General features: G+C 39.7%; 1 protein-coding gene across 2 annotated transcripts in view; it reads left to right on the forward strand.

The window, feature by feature from the left end:
* C2H1orf94 (chromosome 2 C1orf94 homolog) overlaps positions 1-18786 on the forward strand; it is a 168330-nt gene that overhangs the window by 130424 nt on the left and 19120 nt on the right. For both annotated transcript variants that reach the window (XM_075850495.1, XM_075850496.1), the window contains exon 4: positions 16062-16231. In XM_075850495.1, coding sequence (XP_075706610.1) covers positions 16062-16231 — 170 coding nt within the window. The remainder of the gene's footprint in view (positions 1-16061; positions 16232-18786) is intronic.

Genomic DNA, 18786 nt, shown 5'->3' on the forward strand with positions numbered 1-18786 from the left:
TATTTACCCCTACTACCTCATACAGAAGATCTCCATCTGTAGTTCCAGAATTGTATATCTAGTATTTAGGAAAAAGTCCTATGTAATAAATGTTTTATATTTTTGTGGTCATATAGGAAGAAGGGGATGGGTGGAGTGTGTAGTAATACTTTAGTACTGGAGGTGCAAATAACTTTACATATGCAAAAGACCCCAGTCTAGTTATAGACTATTCAATGACTAATTCAGATTATTTTTTTTTGCATTTTCATCATTATAGAATGAACTATCTCCCTAAACTGGCAAATTTTTTTTGTTGTTTTAAGGCAGCAGAACGGTCTATTTTAACAAACTTTTTATAATAAATTGCTGCCATTATCTCCTTGGTGAATCTACATTTAACCCCTTAACGACATGCCACGTACATATACATGACAGCCGTTAAGGGGAAGTATGGAGCGGGCGCACGAGCTAAGTTCGCTCGATACTTAGCGGATGACGGCTGTGTAGTACAGCCAACACCTCACCGCAACGGACGGAATAAAAAATCCCTTTGATTCTGCCCGTTTAACCCCTTAAATGTTGCGGTCAATTGCGACTGCAGAATTAAAATTGTTAGAATCAGGGGGGGGGGGGCGGCCCGCAAAGCTATCGCAGGGTGCCAATGGTCGTCATGGCAGCCTGGGGGCCTAATGAGGAGGCAGGGTTTCAAAGGAGACTGTCAGTATAGCGATATACTGCAATACATTACATTGCATTACATTAGTATTGCAGTATATCATGCAACAAATTGCTGGTTCAAGTCCCATATGGGGACTAATAAAAAAAAAGTAAAATAAAGTTATTTTTAATGTTCTAAAAAGAAAATTAAAAAATTTAACTTAAAACCCTTTTCTCATTTCTTCCCTAAAGCAATGTTAAAAAAAATAAAAAAATAACTTAACTGGTGTCACTGCATCCGTAAAAGTCCGAACTATCCCAATATAGCATTATTTAACCCACTTGCTGAATGCTGTAAAAAAAATAATACACACTATATATATATATATAACACCCAAATATGTTTTTTGGTCACCTTAGCTCTCAAAATAAAATTGAATAAAAAGTGATCAAGAGGTCACATGTACCCCAAAATGTAACCAATAAAAATTACAGCTTGCCTAGCAAAAAATAAGCTCTCACATCGCTCAATCGACGGGAAAGCAAAAAAGTTATGGCTCTCATAATATGGCGACACTAAACAATTTTAGTTTTTTAGCAATTCGTTTTTTTTTAAGTGGTAAAACATAAACTTGGTATTGCATAATCATATCAACCCATAAAATAAGGTGAACATGTAGTTTTTACTGCCTGATGGACCCTGTAAAAACAAAACCCCCTAACTTTTTTCAGTTTCCCAGTACTTTATGTGGTACAATAAATGGTGGCATGAAAAACTACAACTTGTCCTGCAAAAAACAAGCCATTATATGGCTATGTCGATGAAAAAATAAGAAAGTTACGGCTTTTGGAAGGCGGGGAGCAAAAAATAAAGATGAAAAAACTAAGACTGGCCATGTCCCTAATATTACTAAGAATGATGGCTAGGTGAAAAGAAAATATATTCTTCTTTTTCATTTTTAGTTTCTACTATGTATGTTCACTTGGGACCCACCACTATGCCCCTACAGGTGGATTTACAAGTGGCGCAATTCGATGCTAAATCTACATGTTTTACATGCAGATTTGAATTTGCTGCGCACTACAAAATCTGAAGACAAATGCGTGCCGTGAAATTGCACCATGTGTGAATCCACCCTTATACTCTAAGGGTATGATCACACGGCCTATTTTCAGACGTAATTTGGGTGTGTTACGCCTCCATTACGCCTGCAAACATCTGCCCATTGATTGCAATGGGTTTCCCGATGTTCTGTTCAGACGAGGTGTAGTTTTACGAGTCGCTGTCAAAAGACAGCGCGTAAAAAGACACCCGTGTCAAAGAAGTGCATGTCACTTCTTTGGACGTTTTTGGAGCCGTTTTTCATTGACTCCCATTGAAAAACAGCTCCAATTACGTCCGTAATGGACGCCCCGAAAAACACGAGTACTTGCAAAAACTTCTGAAATTCAGGAGCTGTTTTCGCCTGAAAACAGCTCCGTCATTTCAGACGTAATTTGTTAAGACGTCTGAACATACCCTTAGGATTGTGTCCTTGTGGTGTATACGTGAAGTTTATAGTCATGACTGATAGTCATCTAGGTGTTTTAGCTATAAAAGATATTTAAATGACTTACTGCAGTTATTTTAGATGCATTTAAATATATTTCTAATTTACCACTTCTAGAAAATATGCTTCATGTGTGCATCACTGGACATGCTGAGTAAGGTATTAAGTGTGCTTTAGGGCATGACCAGACGTGGCGGAATTGCTGTGGAATTCCGCTGCGGACAGTCCGCAGCGGAAATCCGCAGTGTACATGTTTCTCCATTGCCTTCCACAGCTTTTTAGTTGGGTTCATTTATACGTTGCGGACAATTCCGCTGCGGAGCATAGGCTGCGGTGCGGAATTTGGTGTCCGCAGCATACACTGGCTGTTGCGGACGTGTAGTGGACGTGTTGCGGACTCATTGCGGAATTTCTCCATTGACTTCAATGGAGAGTCAAAATTCTGCAATGAAGTCCGCAGATGTTATGTGTGCTGCGGAGCGTATTGGTTTTACGAACATGACATTTCTTCATTCTGGCTGGACCTATGTATTTCTAGGTCTACAGCCAGACTGAGGAAGTCAATTGGGCTCCCGTAATTACGGGTGACTAAGTGTGTGCACCCGTAATTATGGGAGGATGCTAGGCGACGTCAGTAAATAGTCACTGTCCAGGGTGCTGAAAGAGTTAAACGATCGGCAGTAACTGTTTCTGCACCCTGGACAGTGACTTCCGATCACAATATACATCAACCTGTAAAAAAAATAGAAGTTCCTACTTACCGAGAACTCCCTGCTTCTTCCTCCAGTCCGGTCTCCCGGGATGACGTTTCAGTCCAAGTGACGGCTGCAGCCAATCACAGGCTGCAGCGGTCACATGGACTGCCGCGCCATCCAGGGAGGTCGGGCTGGATGTCAAGAGAGGGACGCGTCACCACGACAACGGCCGGGTAAGTATGAATTTCTGTTACTTTTACTAGGGAAAGGGCTGTCCCTTCTCTTTATCCTGCACTGATAGAGAGAAGGGAAGCACTCTTCCCCTCAATACGCAACGGCTAATCCGCATCAATTTAATGCCCATTTTAGGCAAAGCCGCAACAGAATCTGCAATGCAGATTCTGTGCGGCATTGATGCGGACAGTGTATGCAGAACTCCGCCACGTCTGGGCATACCCTAAGTGTAGGTACTTGATGTGTGTATAGAGGGCACATTTTCTGAAGTTTTTGTATGGATGTTGTATCCTTCTTTTGCTTTTTTGTTGCTGAAGACTTACATTATGAACCTGGTTGAGAAATGTGTCCCGATGGAAATTGATTCATAGGGATTGTCAAAAATGATTTTTTTGCACTAATAACTATTTTGCTCTAATAACATCAGGAATATCTGCTGTATCAAAACTTGGTACCGGGGTTAAAATCATATTGTTGGCAGTGGAGAACCATAGAACTGGCATTTCACTTGCCCTGAAATGTGGAGAAAACTTTTTACTCAGCCTAAAGTGGTTGGCCACCATCAGCATACAATTTAAATTTCACAATCAGCATACAATTTCACACACACACACACACATACACACACACACACACACACACACACACAGACACAGACACAGACGCACACGCACTCACACACTCTACCCCTCTCAGGTAGTGTTTCAGGCAGCGTCTACGATTGCTCTATAAATGTATAGAGTGAGTGAGAGAGACAATAGATAGACAAGTTGGATTGGCTTGATGGGCACTTCTTGCGTACCATACGGTCAAGCTGCTCCCACAACAGCTCTATGGGGTTGAGATCTGGTGACTGCGCTGGCCACTCCATTACAGATAGAATACCAGCTGCCTGCTTCTTCCCTAAATAGTTCTTGCATAATTTGGAGGTGTGCTTTGGGTCATTGTCCCATTGTAGGATGAAATTGGCTCCAATCAAGCGCTGTCCACAGGGTATGGCATGGCGTTGCAAGATGGAGTGATAGCCTTCCTTATTCAAAAATCCCTTTTACCTTGTACAAATCCCTTTTACCTTGTACAAATCTCCCACTTTACCAGCACCAAAGCAACCCCAGACCATCAAATTACCTCCACCATGCTTGACAGATGGCGTCAGGCACTCTTCTAGCATCTTTTCAGTTGTTCTGCATCTCACAAATGTTCTTCTGTGTGATCCAAACACCTCAAACTTCGATTCGTCTGTCCATAACACTTTTTTCCAATCTTCCCCTGTCCAATGTCTGTGTGCTTTTGCCCATATTAATCTTTTCCTTTTATTAGCCAGTCTCAGATTTGGCTTTTTCTTTGGCACTCTGCCCTGAAGGCCAGCATCCCGGAGTCGCCTCTTCACTGTAGACGTTGACACTGTCGTTTTGCGGGTACTGTTTAATGAAGCTGCCAGGTGAGGACCTGTGAGGCGTCTATTTCTCAAACTAGAGACTCTAATGTACTTGCTGTCCTCTGAAGTGAATAGTACACACCGTTGTAGGAAATCTTCAGTTTCTTGGCAATTTCTCGCATGGAATAGTCTTCATTTCTAAGAACAAGAATAGACTGTCGAGTTTCACATGAAAGCTCTCTTTTTCTAGCCATTTTGAGAGTTTAATCGAACCCACAAATGTAATGCTCCAGATTCTCAACTAGCTCAAAGGAAGGTCAGTTTTATAGCTCCTCTAAACAGCAAAACTGTTTACAGCGGTGCTAACAGAATTGCACAAGGGTTTTCAAGTGTTTTCTAATCATCCATTAGCCTTCTAACACAGTTAGCAAACACAATGTACCATTAGAACACTGGAGTGATGGTTGCTGGAAATGGGCCTCTATACACCTATGTAGATATTGCATTAAAAACCAGACGTTTGCAGCTAGAATAGTCATTTAGCACATTAACAATGTATAGAGTGTGCACATGCGTGAGAGGCGCTCCATTCATTTCTATGGAGAAGCCGGACACAGAGCCCGCAACTCCCAAGCTTCTTACGAGGGATTTTCAGTTCCCCGTTCTCCTTATCGCTGGGGGTCCCAGCGATCGGACCCCCAGCGATCACACATGTATCCCTTATCCTGTGAATAGGAGATACGTGTTTTGTAGCACAACCCATTCAACGTGTGCAATCTTCCTAAGCTGTCAGGAAGATCGCACATGAGGTTTTGTGCGGATGGTGCCTGAGGAGTTTCCAGTGCGCTTGCGCGGTTCCTGGACAAGTCGGAAACCAGCACAAGTGCAGAAGGGAGGCCGGAAGTTCCGGCATGTACGTACACAGTATTCTCCATATTGCGCGCTACCATGGGTGAGGGCGACGAGACGGCGGGGGATAGCAGTTTTTTCACCAGGGGACGTGGCTTGCCATAACTGGCGAAGATGACCAAAGAGCAAAAGACATTATATTAGTAAGCATGTTGTTTTTCCTCAAGACACAATTTAAAAGCATTTTATAGTAAACTGGCCAACCCCTTTACTGTCAATCTATTTGATATATAATTAACATAAAAACTTATTTAATGTTTTATTACTCATACTTAGATATTCATTTTATGGAGTTTGATTTATCTTTGAAGGGGTTATCTGCATTGGAAAATCTCTACTTGTTAGAATGATCCCTTGAAAATAAACAGATCACAAAGTGTGCCCCTGCTGGGACCCCTAGTGGTCAGCTATCATCTTTGAGGAAACCTGGCAGCAAGTGTTCAATTTTCCTGCAGTGCCAGCACAGGGAATGTTAACCATTACTCAAAGCCCATTAAAATCAATCGGTTGTCTATACTGTATAATACAAAACAGGACAGGTTTTCCAGAGGAAGAGACATTCTTTATAACTGCTCCACACTCTGGCCGATAGATGAAGTTTCTGAACATGGTGCCCCCTCTATTAAGTCAGAATTCTCTAATAAAGCTTAAGCCAGTGGGTTTTGTAACATAATTACATTTTTAGGTCCAAACTTTGATGCTGTATAATTCAATAATATGTCAATTTAGAGGTTGGAGCTGAATTTTCTGATACAGAACTCAAAATCGTTCTGCTTCCCTTCATACAGCAATAGAATTTAATGGGTTGTCCCAACTGGATAAGCCCTTTCATAAAGCAAACTGTTTTCTAATCGCTGCTGGTTGGGGTGATGAGATGCCTAGCGCTCAGCTTGTATTCCCCTGTGATACATGGCACCAATACGACCTGAGTGGGAGCTGCCCTTTTGTAGTGATTCGTTGCTAATAAAGGAGAATCCCAAGTGGGGGAACCCTTCTCTATAACATCTATATACCCTTATAAAGCATTTAACCAGGGGTTGCAAAAATTATCAAATAAATTATATCATTCTCTGGATCTTAACATGCTGGGAATCTGTCATATATAAATGTAACTATACAGAATATTAAATAAGGAGTCATCTAGTATCTAGCAGTAAGGAAATTGTAAAGACTAGTGATTTTGTGTATTCTATTGTAACATATTACGGAGATTGGTTACTTATAAGTCCCAATGATATTTTCCTTAGTCTATGTATACACATGTTTCTGAAGGTTATCACTGTAAAGTTCCTATAACACATTGCTTTGGGAGTATAGCACGGTATCAATAGACCACTGCTATTTTTCACTCCTTTTAAATTGCACTACAAATGCCAAACCATTCTTACAGCAAGGTTACAATATATAACAAATCCCTGGGAAGTTGATTGTATTCTTGATGTGCTGGCCTCTAAAACAGAAGAATGTAACAGAGCAGGGAAAGGTTAAAATAGACTTTGAGATTTAATCATTAAGTCTAAAAATGGAAAGACATAGAGAGAGAAAAGCCCATATCCCCCTTTAATTCCAGTTCAAACAGCTGCCTTGATTCTGGCAAAACAAACCCCTACACATTACACTTTCTTACATGAAGAACTTGCTTTTTCAGACAGAAAAGAAGCGTCACCTCTAGAATAGGGTATCTATATGATCTATCTTATAAAATGCTTTTCCTATTTCTAAGGAGTCAATAATGCAGAACAAAGTGGCGATTGACTCCTCTCAGCTCTGTTTAATGGTTGATAGCTCTCACAAAAGAAAGAGACAAGTTATTTTTTGTTCCCTGATTGGCACATTTTGGGCTCTATAGAGAAATGAATTGTACATTTTAGAATCATAAGGGCCTTCTAAAGCAGTGGTTAATATAAAAAAAACTGTAAAGGGGTATTACCATCTTAAACAATTATAGACTGTCCACAGGGTATGCCATAAATGCCGGATAGGTGTGGGTCCAACCTCTGGGACCCTCACCTATCAGAACAGGTGTCCCGCAACCCTCATTCACCTATTCACAGCAGATATCAGATCCCCATTCTTTTGATAGATGAGGGTCCCAGAGGTAGGACCCACACCTATCAGGCATTTAAGACATATCCTCTGCATAAATGTTTAAGATGGTAGGTCTTTAAGGACAATTACCCTCTATTTAACAAGGCTATGCCATTAATAGTATATGATAAAAATAATTCTAACTAATATAAATTGTTTAGTTTGGGAGTCTGATACAGTATTCCACATATTGGTTTGAATTATTTGCCATTGTATAGTCAGAAATAAATTTTTGTGCTTTTGTGAGCAATAATACTATGTAGTAGTGTGTAATTTAGGATAAATTCTGACAACTGGTAATATAACACACGGCCAACTACTGTGCGGCAAAACCGCCTGCTTTTTACTTCACATTACCCTGGTTTTGTGACGCAGTTTTTGGATGAATGGCATATACAGTCGACTACGGTATTGTTTCCGCTAAAAAAACTGAAACCTTATGGAAAGGAAACAAACGGAAAACATTTGCAACGGAAGCATTACCATTGAAGTCAATGCTAATGTAAACGGAAGCTATGGTTTCCGTTTGGCTTTCCATTCATCTGTTCCTCTGACAGAATGGATGAACGGGAACCCCCGGAACCCGACGCTGATGTGAACTAGGCCTTAACTGTATTAGGGTAGAAACACATAGCATATTCAGATCGGATAGGCTGCATCAAGATGCACAGTGTATCCGCACTGAAAACCGCAGGGAATGTCGTTCTAAAACCCATACCACACGGGCATAAATTCCGCAGCGTAAATAATTGCACATACTTACCCCCTCCCTCCTTTGACGTCCGCTGCGGCCTCCCTGGATGACATTGCAGGCCATGTAACCTCTGCACCCTGTGATTGTCTGCAGTGGTCACATGGCTTGCTACGTCATCCAGGGAGGCCGGACTGGAGGAGCAGCAGGGAACTCTGGGTAAGCATAATTTTATCTATTTTTTTCGTACTTGAGATTTTTGCCACAGAATCACTGTGATTCCGTCGCAAATATCCCAACACACACCACTCTGTTGCAGGTTTAAGCACCCTATTGAATTCAACAGGAAAACCTGCAACAGAAGAGCTGCGATTCCACAGCATTAATTGACATGCTGCGGTTGAAGATACCGCACCGCAAATCAAGTTATGTGCATTTTGTCGGCTGCATTTTTCCGCAGTGTGGGGACAAGATTTGTTGAAATTTCACCCACACTGCTGCTACTGTAAAACGCTGCAGATTTTCCGCAATTAATTAGTTGCGGAAAAGCCACAGTGTTTATTCTGTCTATGCACGGCTAAACTAAAAACGGCTGTAAAATACAGAGCTGTTTTCAAGGGAAAACAGCCTCTGATTTTCAGCCTGTTCTTTATTTATCGAGCATTTTTTGATGCGCTTTTACGGCCATTTTTGGAGTTGTTTTTTTATTGACCCAATGAAAAACGCCTCCAAAAACGGCTCAAATAGTGACATGCACTTCTTTTTCCAGGGCGTTTTTTTATGTGACGTTTTGTCAAACAGCCGCGTAAAAATCAATGGGCAGATGTTTGGAGGTGTTCACCTTATGGTTTTTTTAGCCGTTTTACGGCCCGAAAAATGGCTGAAATTAAGCCATGTGAACATACCCACGGGCTATTTTCAGCCATTTTTCGGGCCGTAAATGCCCAGAAAAACAGCTAAAAATACGGAGACTGAACGCCTCCAAACGTCTGCTCATTGATTTCAATGGGAAAAACGTCTTTCCGTTCCCACGGGGCGTTTGTTTATGCGGCCGTTTGTAAAAAAGGCATGTAAAAAAACTCCCCGTAAAAAAGAAGTGCATGTCACTTCTTGAGCCATTTTTGGAGCCGTTTTTCATTGTCTCAATAGAAAAACAGCTCCAAAAACGGCTCAAGATGTGACATGCACTTCTTTTCACGGGGCGTCTTTTTACGTGCAGTTATTAGAAAATTAAGTGTAAAAAAATGGGCAGTTGTTTGTAGGTGTTCTGCTTCCGATTTTTCGGGGCGTGTACGGCCCGAAAAACAGCTGAAAATAGCCTGTGTGAACATACCCTAACAATGCCCGCTTCACTTGATTACTTTAACAGCGAGTCCAGTAAAAAAGAGAATAACAACATTTTAGTAAAACATTTCAGAACAACAAACAAGACCACATGATTTTTCTGATATTTTACTGGATTCCATATGTAGAATTTCCAGTGTTCTTTGAGTACACCCAATGTCCAGTCTGTCATCCTGCTATAACAGTGGAGGATAACTACTACTTTTTGTAGTCTACTCAAGTAAACCATGCTTTGTTCTTATTTTTTATGTTATTACTGGCAAAGTAGAAAGAGGAAAGCAATGCACTTTCACATAATTTTGCTTCTATTCTTTTTAATGCTGTTAGTGTAACCCATAAAAATGTTGCTAAATATATTGTGCAGGTTCTAATGGATGTTTAATGTATGCACTTTATTAGTAATAATGGAGATATATAGCTGGTAAAAATGTTTGTATTATTTGTCTTTATATTTATGTACTTTTTTTTTTCTATAATTTCCTATATTTTATTTTAAATTATACAGTTGTGTGTTAACTGTATGTGCCATTAGTAGTCTAATCTAATCTCAGGTAGAGTTAGAACATACAAATACATGCTACATTACTATACTCTGTTACTTAGTTTGGAGGGTGTACAGGGTTTTGGTTGTGCGACGGCATGTGGATGGGCGATCATCATCTATGTGAGTATCTCTGTCAGTGTACCAGTTTTAAGTTCTACCATTCCCTTTCGATCTATGGTTGCATTTTTTCCTCCCCACGTTCCAAAAGCCATAACTTTTTTATTTTTCCGTCAATATAGTCCTATAAGGGCTTGATTTTTGTGGGACGAGGTGTAGTTTTTCATAGCACCATTTATTGTGCCATATAATGTACTAGGATACAGGAAAAAAATTATTTGTGGGGTAGAAAATTAAAAAAGCGATTCTTCCATAGTTTTTTTGCGCTTCGTTTTTACGGAATTCACCATGCAATTAAAACAACATGTTAACTTTATTCTGTTGGTCACTACGATTACGGTGATACCAAATATATATAATTTTTTCTATGTTTTACTACTTTTACAAGGAAAAAACTAAGTGTAAAAAATAAAATGTATTTTGTGTCACCAAATTCTGAGAGCCATAACTTTTTTATTTTTCCGTCAATTAAGTGGTGTGAGGGCTTATTTTTGCGGGATAAGCTGTAGTTTTTAGTGTTATCATTTTGGGGTACATGCAACGTTTTGATCACTTTTTATGCCATTTTTTTGTGGGCGATGAAGTGACCAAAAAATAAAGATTCTGGCGTTTGCTTTTTTTATACGGCGTTCACCGTGCGGACTAAATAATAAAATATTGTAATAGTTTAGACTTTTACGGATGCGGCGATACCAATTATGTTTATTTATTTCTTGTTTTACAATGCTTTAGGGGGGAAGTGGGAAAAGGGATTTTTTTTTAACTTTGAATAATTGTTTTCATTTTTTACATTAAAAAAAACTTTATTTTACTATTTTTTACTTATTTTATTAGTCCCCCTAGTGGACTTCAACCAGCGATCGCTGGAGGTAGGGCTTAATAGGAGCACAAAGATGGCAGACCTGGGGGTCTTCATCCTGCTCGTTACTGTGAAGTGTCGGCTGTAACTCCGTGAGCCCGCTTCATATTTCCCCTACCTGGCTATGACGTAGCCATACGTCAAATGTTGGGAAGGGGTTAATAGGATCAAAATTCCATGCTGATATATTTCATAATATATATTTATATTAGTCGGAGCTGTTTTCTGACAATTAGCTCCACATCCCTTGCATAGACTTAAGACATAACATGCTGGCTATCTGCAGCCACCCATGGGGGGAGCTAAGAGCGTACTGCTATACATTGCACTCAATAAATAGATAGTATAGAGTAAACTTCCTCTAGTGGTAGATGCAGGTAACTAGCATGTTATTTTTTTTATATCTAGGTATATTATATTATGGGATTTGGAGCTCTGCATTAGGGGGCTTTTGCATCTTATTAGATCTATGGAACCCCCCCCCCCCCCAAAAAAAAAACAACACCCTATTGCAGACATCACCAAAGCAGTAAAAAGAGGGGATTCATTTCTCCTAAGAACTGCATTGTCTCTTTAGACTACTCTTCTTCCAGGTTGTTAGTCATGAATCTAAAGCTGTTAGGGTATGTTCCCACACACAGGATACAGTGCAGATTTTCTGCAACAGAAAATCTGCAGTGAATCTTAAAAAACAAAAAAGCAGATACATCTGTCACAGAAATCTGCAGCAAATAGTGCGTTTTTGCTGAAATATTGCTGCGGAAATGCTGCGGTTTAACTTGCGAGATTTAGTGTAAAACATTGATTATAGGAAAGTGTGCACCAGGGGATTTTCAGCGGATTTTCAGCGGAAACGCAACAAAGCAAATCAATGGTAGAATTTATGCTCTACATTGAAGTCTATGAGCTAAACACATAGCATCTCCGCACAAAACCTGCAGCATAAATTTACATGCTGTGGAATTGAACGTTGCACCGCAGAACACTTTCTGCTGGACTTTTCAGTTTTTTTACGCAGTGTGTGCCTGAGACTTGCTACATGTCATTCACTTTGCTGCTACTGTAAATGGTGCGGAATTTCCACACAGAATTATATTACAAATATTCTGCAGCGTTTACGCTATGTGGGAACTAAGTCTTAGGGGTAGCCAAGTTTATTGCGCCCTAAAAAAAATGCCATGATGTAGCTATACATTTTAATGAGTAAATGCATTGATTCCAGGGTCTGAGGCGCTCGAGGGACCCATGGCCGCTTAAAGAATAAAACCCATTGCAAAACTGCTTTGTGTATGGGGCAGAAAGCCCCCTGTGACAAGGGCAGGAAGGCCCTTACATAGGACTCAATTGTATTTGGATTCAGATACATTTGACAGCGCTGGCGAGGCAAGTGAACTATCGATTCCCTTCCCTTCTGAGTATTTTTTTGTGATGCAGATGGCATGGGGATGTCATCGTGCTGCTTGCGTCGCTCCACTGGATGAGGCCTGGTCAAAAGAAACTAGGTCTGTATCGCTGGAAAAGTGGACGGTGCAGGAACAAGGATAGCTGAGTGTGGCCGCTATCTACAGGGGATATGTGTAGGCCACTATCTACAGGGGGTGTATGGCACTATAAACAGGGGGCTCTGAGGGGCATTGTGAGTGGCACTTTCAATATGGGGCACTGTGTGTGTGGTGCTTTGCTTTAAAGTATTTGATACAATTGTATTCAGGGGCACAGTGTATGGTACTATTATATTCAGGTGTGCAGTGTATGGTACTAATATATTCAGGGGCACAGTGTATGGTGCCATTATATTCAGGGGCACAGTGTATGGTGCTATTATATTTAGGAGCAATATGTGTAGCACCATGAGAATTTTTTCCTTGTTTATAGGTGCGTAAAAGCCAAAAAAGTGAGGACCTGAAGACATCTGAGTGGCAAATTCTACAGAAGTGGGTCGTGGCCGGGAGAAGTCATCATCAGGTCAGGACCGGATGCAGAAGAAAAGAGCAAAAGAATGACTAGAATCTGAGAAGACATCACATGTGAGTCACTGGATCTATAGAGAAACTGTCACCTCTCCTGACATTTCTATTATAGAAAATTCTTGTGTTCCACAAAAAGTCTTTGTGTAGCCCAGGACTAGTAGAGAGATCGGTGTTACCATTCCCCTTGTCAGGGGGATGTGTTTGTTCACAGTGTGATGATGTCAGCGATGGTTGGAGACTGTCAGCATGTAGGGACCCAAGGGGAATCGTAACACCTACTTTTTAATTCTAGCACAGCAGTACTACCACATGGAATGGGAGATTCGGCGTTGGTGGTGAAGGGGGGACGGGACAAAGTTTGGGGAACAGCCCAGAGCCTATAGTCTACTTAATTCACCCTTGACCCTAAATGTCAGTTACACACCTGGTCCTAAATACTTTGTAGACATTATTTATCAAAGTGTTTGGATGGAAATATGGAACAAAATACATTTGTTGGTTTTGCTAATGAGAAGTCGATGATTTATTTTTATCACTCACCAGCCCATGTATGATAAGTTGGCTTTGTTCATCCCTATGTCTTAGACATTTTAAAAATATATATTTCTTGGTGACTATTATTTACTAACACAAAAGAGGAATTTGCAATGAATGATTACAAAGCCAGGGATCACAGACAGTACTTATCTATAAAAATGAACAGAGTTATAGAAAGTAGTTACAAGGGTAAAAGAAGTAGGTATATTATGTGGATCTGTTGTCAGTTACCTCATTTTCTCCAGCTGCTATTCAGTGCATTACAAGCCCATCACTGAGTTGGTTGACAGTGAATGCTCCAAACATCATTATAGGCAAGCAGTTCTGTGTCACAGAGGCATCTTTATTACACTAAGTGCAGCATGCCAAACTGAATTACACTACGATTCATAGCATGGTAAAACAATGGTACCTGCCATTAAAATCCTTGTCAGGCGAGCAATCACTTACAAATATTGTGAGGTTCGCTGCTCTGGAAATTATTCATTTCTATGTCCACAATATCCTTTAAACTAATTCTGGTAGAAATCTCTTTGTCATATAGTGCACTGTAAGATCCTCTACAGTTAAAGGGACCGCATTTATGATGTAGCTATTTACTGTATGTATCAGAAGAAAAAAGAGCAATCAAGTAAATTTGTAGGCTGGGTTCACACAGGGTGGAAACGATGCAAATATTCTGCATGTAAATCAGAACATGCTGCAGATTTTCAAATCCGCAGCATGCTTATTTTGTTCTCAATGTTCGCTGTGGATTTCACTTTTTTCGAGTCAGTTCACACGTGGCAGATTTGTTGCAGAAATTTCTGCAATTAAAAATAAGTTCCATTTATTTAAGTGAGGCTTGCAGAAATCCATGCGCCTGCTGCAGAAACAACCCCATTCAAATGCATAGAACTGATGTTTAGTTGCAGAAATTTCTGGAATAAATCTGCCGCATGTGAACTTACCCTTCAATGTAAAAGGAGTGAAATCCGCAGGAAAATCCACACGTAACACATGCGGATTTTGCTGTGGAAATACTCTGGATACACTGCTGAGAATGCATAGCATTTCCATTCTGTGTAAATCCAGTCTACAGAAAACATATCCAGTAAACTTCCCTTTCTAGTAACCTAATCCATTTTGAAATGCCATTTAAATGCCTCAATCTACTGTAGTAGCGAAGGCCAAAATCCTGATTCAATACAGCTCTCAGCACTATCGGACTGTATTTTAAGAAATCTCATTGGCTTGAATGGAAGGTACTTTTCACAAATTGACAACAACTGGGGCTGGATGACGTACAACATATCTCAAAGGGTGAAATATGATCTCTGAAACCTTGTTGGCGATGGGACTATTAAGTACTTGAATACCAAACTGCTAGTAGAGAACATGCCTGTAAACATTTCCTTTCCTCGCCGTTGGCCGATTCCCCATTACATTTTTGAAAATATATTGTAGCACAATGCATAAAATAAGGCATAATCTATATTCAGCAGGGACAATTCTCAATCTATCCAATTCACAACAATTATAATGCTCCACAATATTCCCATATGAATCTACCAATATACTTTTTATCCAAAAAGCGTATTCCATTACAGTAGAGCATCTGTCAATTTCCCTTCTAGAAAATACTCTTAAGAGAATTAGTATAGAAGTTCCCAATTTATGTTTAACAAAAGATAAAGGACAAAAGTTGTTTCATCTTTTTTTTTTCACGGGACCCAAATTATGTCTATAGAGATGCTTTGTGACCCTTGGTTCAGTTTTAATTAGAAATCTGCTTCTTTTAATTATTTTATTGTGTTTATAAATTAAGTATTACTATAATTATATGTGAACAAGTCTCTTAAATAGTTTACTAATTGGCAGTGTACAACGGCTTTTCAAACCACCCTTTAGACAATGGTGACAATTTTTTGTTCTCTTCTTTAACTCTCATGGTGCATATTTTCCATAAATTGTACTGCAAATGTATTTTTCATAAAATATATGAAAAAACTAAGATATCGATCATGGTTTGCTGATGGTTTGTCTACTGTTCCTATGTCTTTGTAAGACCAATTTCCTCCTTTTTTTTTTTTTTTCTTAGCTAATTCAGTTGTTTTTGTAAATAGTGGGAGTACTTTAAAAGGTCCCACTACCTATTGGTAAGGACTCCATGATATTTTTACTCCTTATGTCCTTTGAGATATATATAAACCAACATCTACTATCCAGATTGATCCCTTTAACAATTCTCGTAATAGGGGAGAAGAAGCACAGGTTACTCATATTCTCCATGACTGCTCTCCTTGTCACTTTTAATAGAATAAATGGTACCATTGAAAATAAGAAGGCGGTCTGTCATGATGAGCACAATATGATGGTCTTCTTTCCAAATATAAAACTAAATATTCTATATGGGTGAAATGTTCATGTAGAAGGAACTGTTGCAGTGTAAAATTCTTAGTTTGTTCTTTAAATCTATTTTTTAATGAATGATCTATTTATTAATTTTCTCTTTTTAACACCACAGCAAATTGCTCGCCCCATGTTTTATTTGCCTTATCTTCCTATGATGCATTACATGCCATACATGCATCCATATTACCAGATGAGGGGCTTTCCAAAACCCAATCCTGGAACCAGAGACCATCCTAGAATGGCAGGTGATGGACCACAGTACCCCTTCCCTCATCCTAATGGGTAAGTCTTTACCAACTTTCCTTCTCCTTTTTCATGTGTTGCCTATAAGGTTTTGCAAAAGTAAACATTTCTGTCACATTGACATAAGGCCCAGTGTTTGTTTATCTTGCGGCTTTTTTTCTTCTAAGCAAGCAGTTTAATCTTTATAGCTTCGATTGGATCAGGGGGTTTTGGGTAAAGGGATTATCCCTGTAGGCTGGCGGAGGACTTGGATCTTCATTATCTCTACTTATGTCACATGATATAAAGCGGTTCTCCCTTCCTCTTTGCAGTCATGGCCGCCATTAGCACAGCATGTAGTCAGAGAAGACTACATAAGTAAGTCCAAATGTGGACACACACACACACACACACACTCCTGTCCTGCTTTGGGACCACACAGTTAACCTTATATTTAGTGACTAGGTTGTGTTTATTGGCAATAATATTTTAAACATGGGGCCTGTTAATTTAATAAGTCTCAGTTGGTATTATGTTCCCCCTTTCCTAAGGAAAAATATGGTATAGACTTGAATGGACAATAAAGATCATATTATATATAGATTGTTTTTCATTCCCCCAGTATAAGTAGGGAAGAGAATAAAATGGTTTGGTTTTTTATGCCATACCCTGTCCTTAAGATGCCCATCAAATGGGATGGGGGATGGTATCAGCCACCTGACTTGATGAGGATCAGAAATTTTGAATGCTTACCCTGCTTGCAGTAGATGTTGTGGTCACCATCTCACATCATCATATAGTCATAATCAAGTATCTTACATTGGATGGAGATCAAAGACTTCTCTGGATCCTGGTTTAATGTTTTTAAGGTGGATCTGTCAGATATTTATGCTGCCCTGTCTGAGGGAAGGAAAAAAAATGACAGACGCAGATTTCAGCAGTCTATCACTTAGTAATGTGCCGTAGTTTGGGAAAATTCACCTTTTATAGTTGTGCCACCCTTCTGGCGATGCAGGGCTTGAGTCCAATGATATGCAAAATTTGGAGCGTGAATGTATGAATATTATTGGACTCAAGCCCTGCTTCGCCGTACGCGCGCCGCAACGATAAAGTGTAAATTCTCCAAAGCTACGGTACATTACTGACTAAGGGATGGACAACTGAAATCAGTGCGTCTGTTACTATTTTATGCTTCCTTCAGACAGGACAGCATAAATATCTGACAGATACGCTTCAAGTTACTATCTTAATCACTGAAAATGAAATCCCTAAAAATATCCTGAATGGCTGTTGGATGATATGATGTGAGCATGTTGGAGATAACAGTGGCATGCCTTCTATAGAAGCAGACCGTGCTATTGTTACGGTGCCCACCAAGAGGGTTAATCTTGCCCCAGAGAACCTCCTTCCTTCATAAATAGATGTACAGGTGATGGGTGGTTCTGTGCTGGGGTCTGCAGCACTGCTTGGGATGTGAAAACCTGGTTTCAGCTGGGAGGAAGGGAGAACATGGCTTATAAAGGATGGCACCCGGGTGGGATCTGTGGTATATCTGCCAATCAAGAACACACAATGACAGATAGTTTTTGAAACTGTTCAGTTACGGATAGCAGTGAAGGGCATACACCAGAAGGGGTAACTCCATTTCCATTTTGCAATGAGTCCCCTCTATTGCATGCATGTACCCTGTAATGCTTCAAGCACACTTCAGTGAAATGCTTCAGTGTGCTATCTGTTTTTGCCAAAAATAGAGCAGGTCCTATTCCTGTCCATGTTTTGGGGATCAGTCTCGGCCATTGTATTCATTTGGTCTGTTAAAACAACGGACCGCACACAGAAGCCATCCGGGTGCGGTCTGCGTTTTGCGGATCCGTGATTTGCGTTATATTTTGCAACGGATGTCTGCTTTAGGACTAATGCTGGTTAGGCCTGCCAGACATTTACATTTAATGGATTAGAATCTCTAACTGTCATCTTGACCCACTTAATACTGACATGTTGTGTATGTATGTATGTATGCTATAGATAGTATGCATAAGTAAATGATACAATATCTATCGTGTGATTGGTTTGAAGCAACATATTGACTATGCACATCATTTTTGCTACATCAATGTATTGTTTTTATTGCTTTAATACAGGGAACACAATATTTGATGTTTACAATAGTAAACTGTACTTTACATACAAATATTATCTTATCTCCACAAGCACAATCCACTAGGATCATTTCTGCTCTTATTCTATGATATTATGCATCATTGTCAGTTTATATTAGATGTGACACATTTCAAATAAAACTATTACATTGAGGTGATTTTCTTCTGACAATTAGGATTTCTTTTATGAAACACTCAAATCATGTGGCACAAGTGATATCATGACTGCAGATTTTAGCAAATTTCACCTAGAAATAATAATTATCCTTTGACTATTTGGGTTAAGAAAAAGCAAAATGTACAGAAACGTTTTACAAAGACCTTGTATGTTTTATAACCGGAATGACTGTACTCTTGAGTCTCATGAAATTCCCTTAATTAGCTGAAGCAAAGAGTGGCATTCAGCTCTCCTGTACCCAAAATGCCCATTAAAAACAATGAAAATGGGCCCTTTAT

The sequence above is a fragment of the Rhinoderma darwinii genome, chromosome 2 (assembly GCF_050947455.1).
Source record: "Rhinoderma darwinii isolate aRhiDar2 chromosome 2, aRhiDar2.hap1, whole genome shotgun sequence".
NCBI lineage: Eukaryota > Metazoa > Chordata > Amphibia > Anura > Rhinodermatidae > Rhinoderma > Rhinoderma darwinii.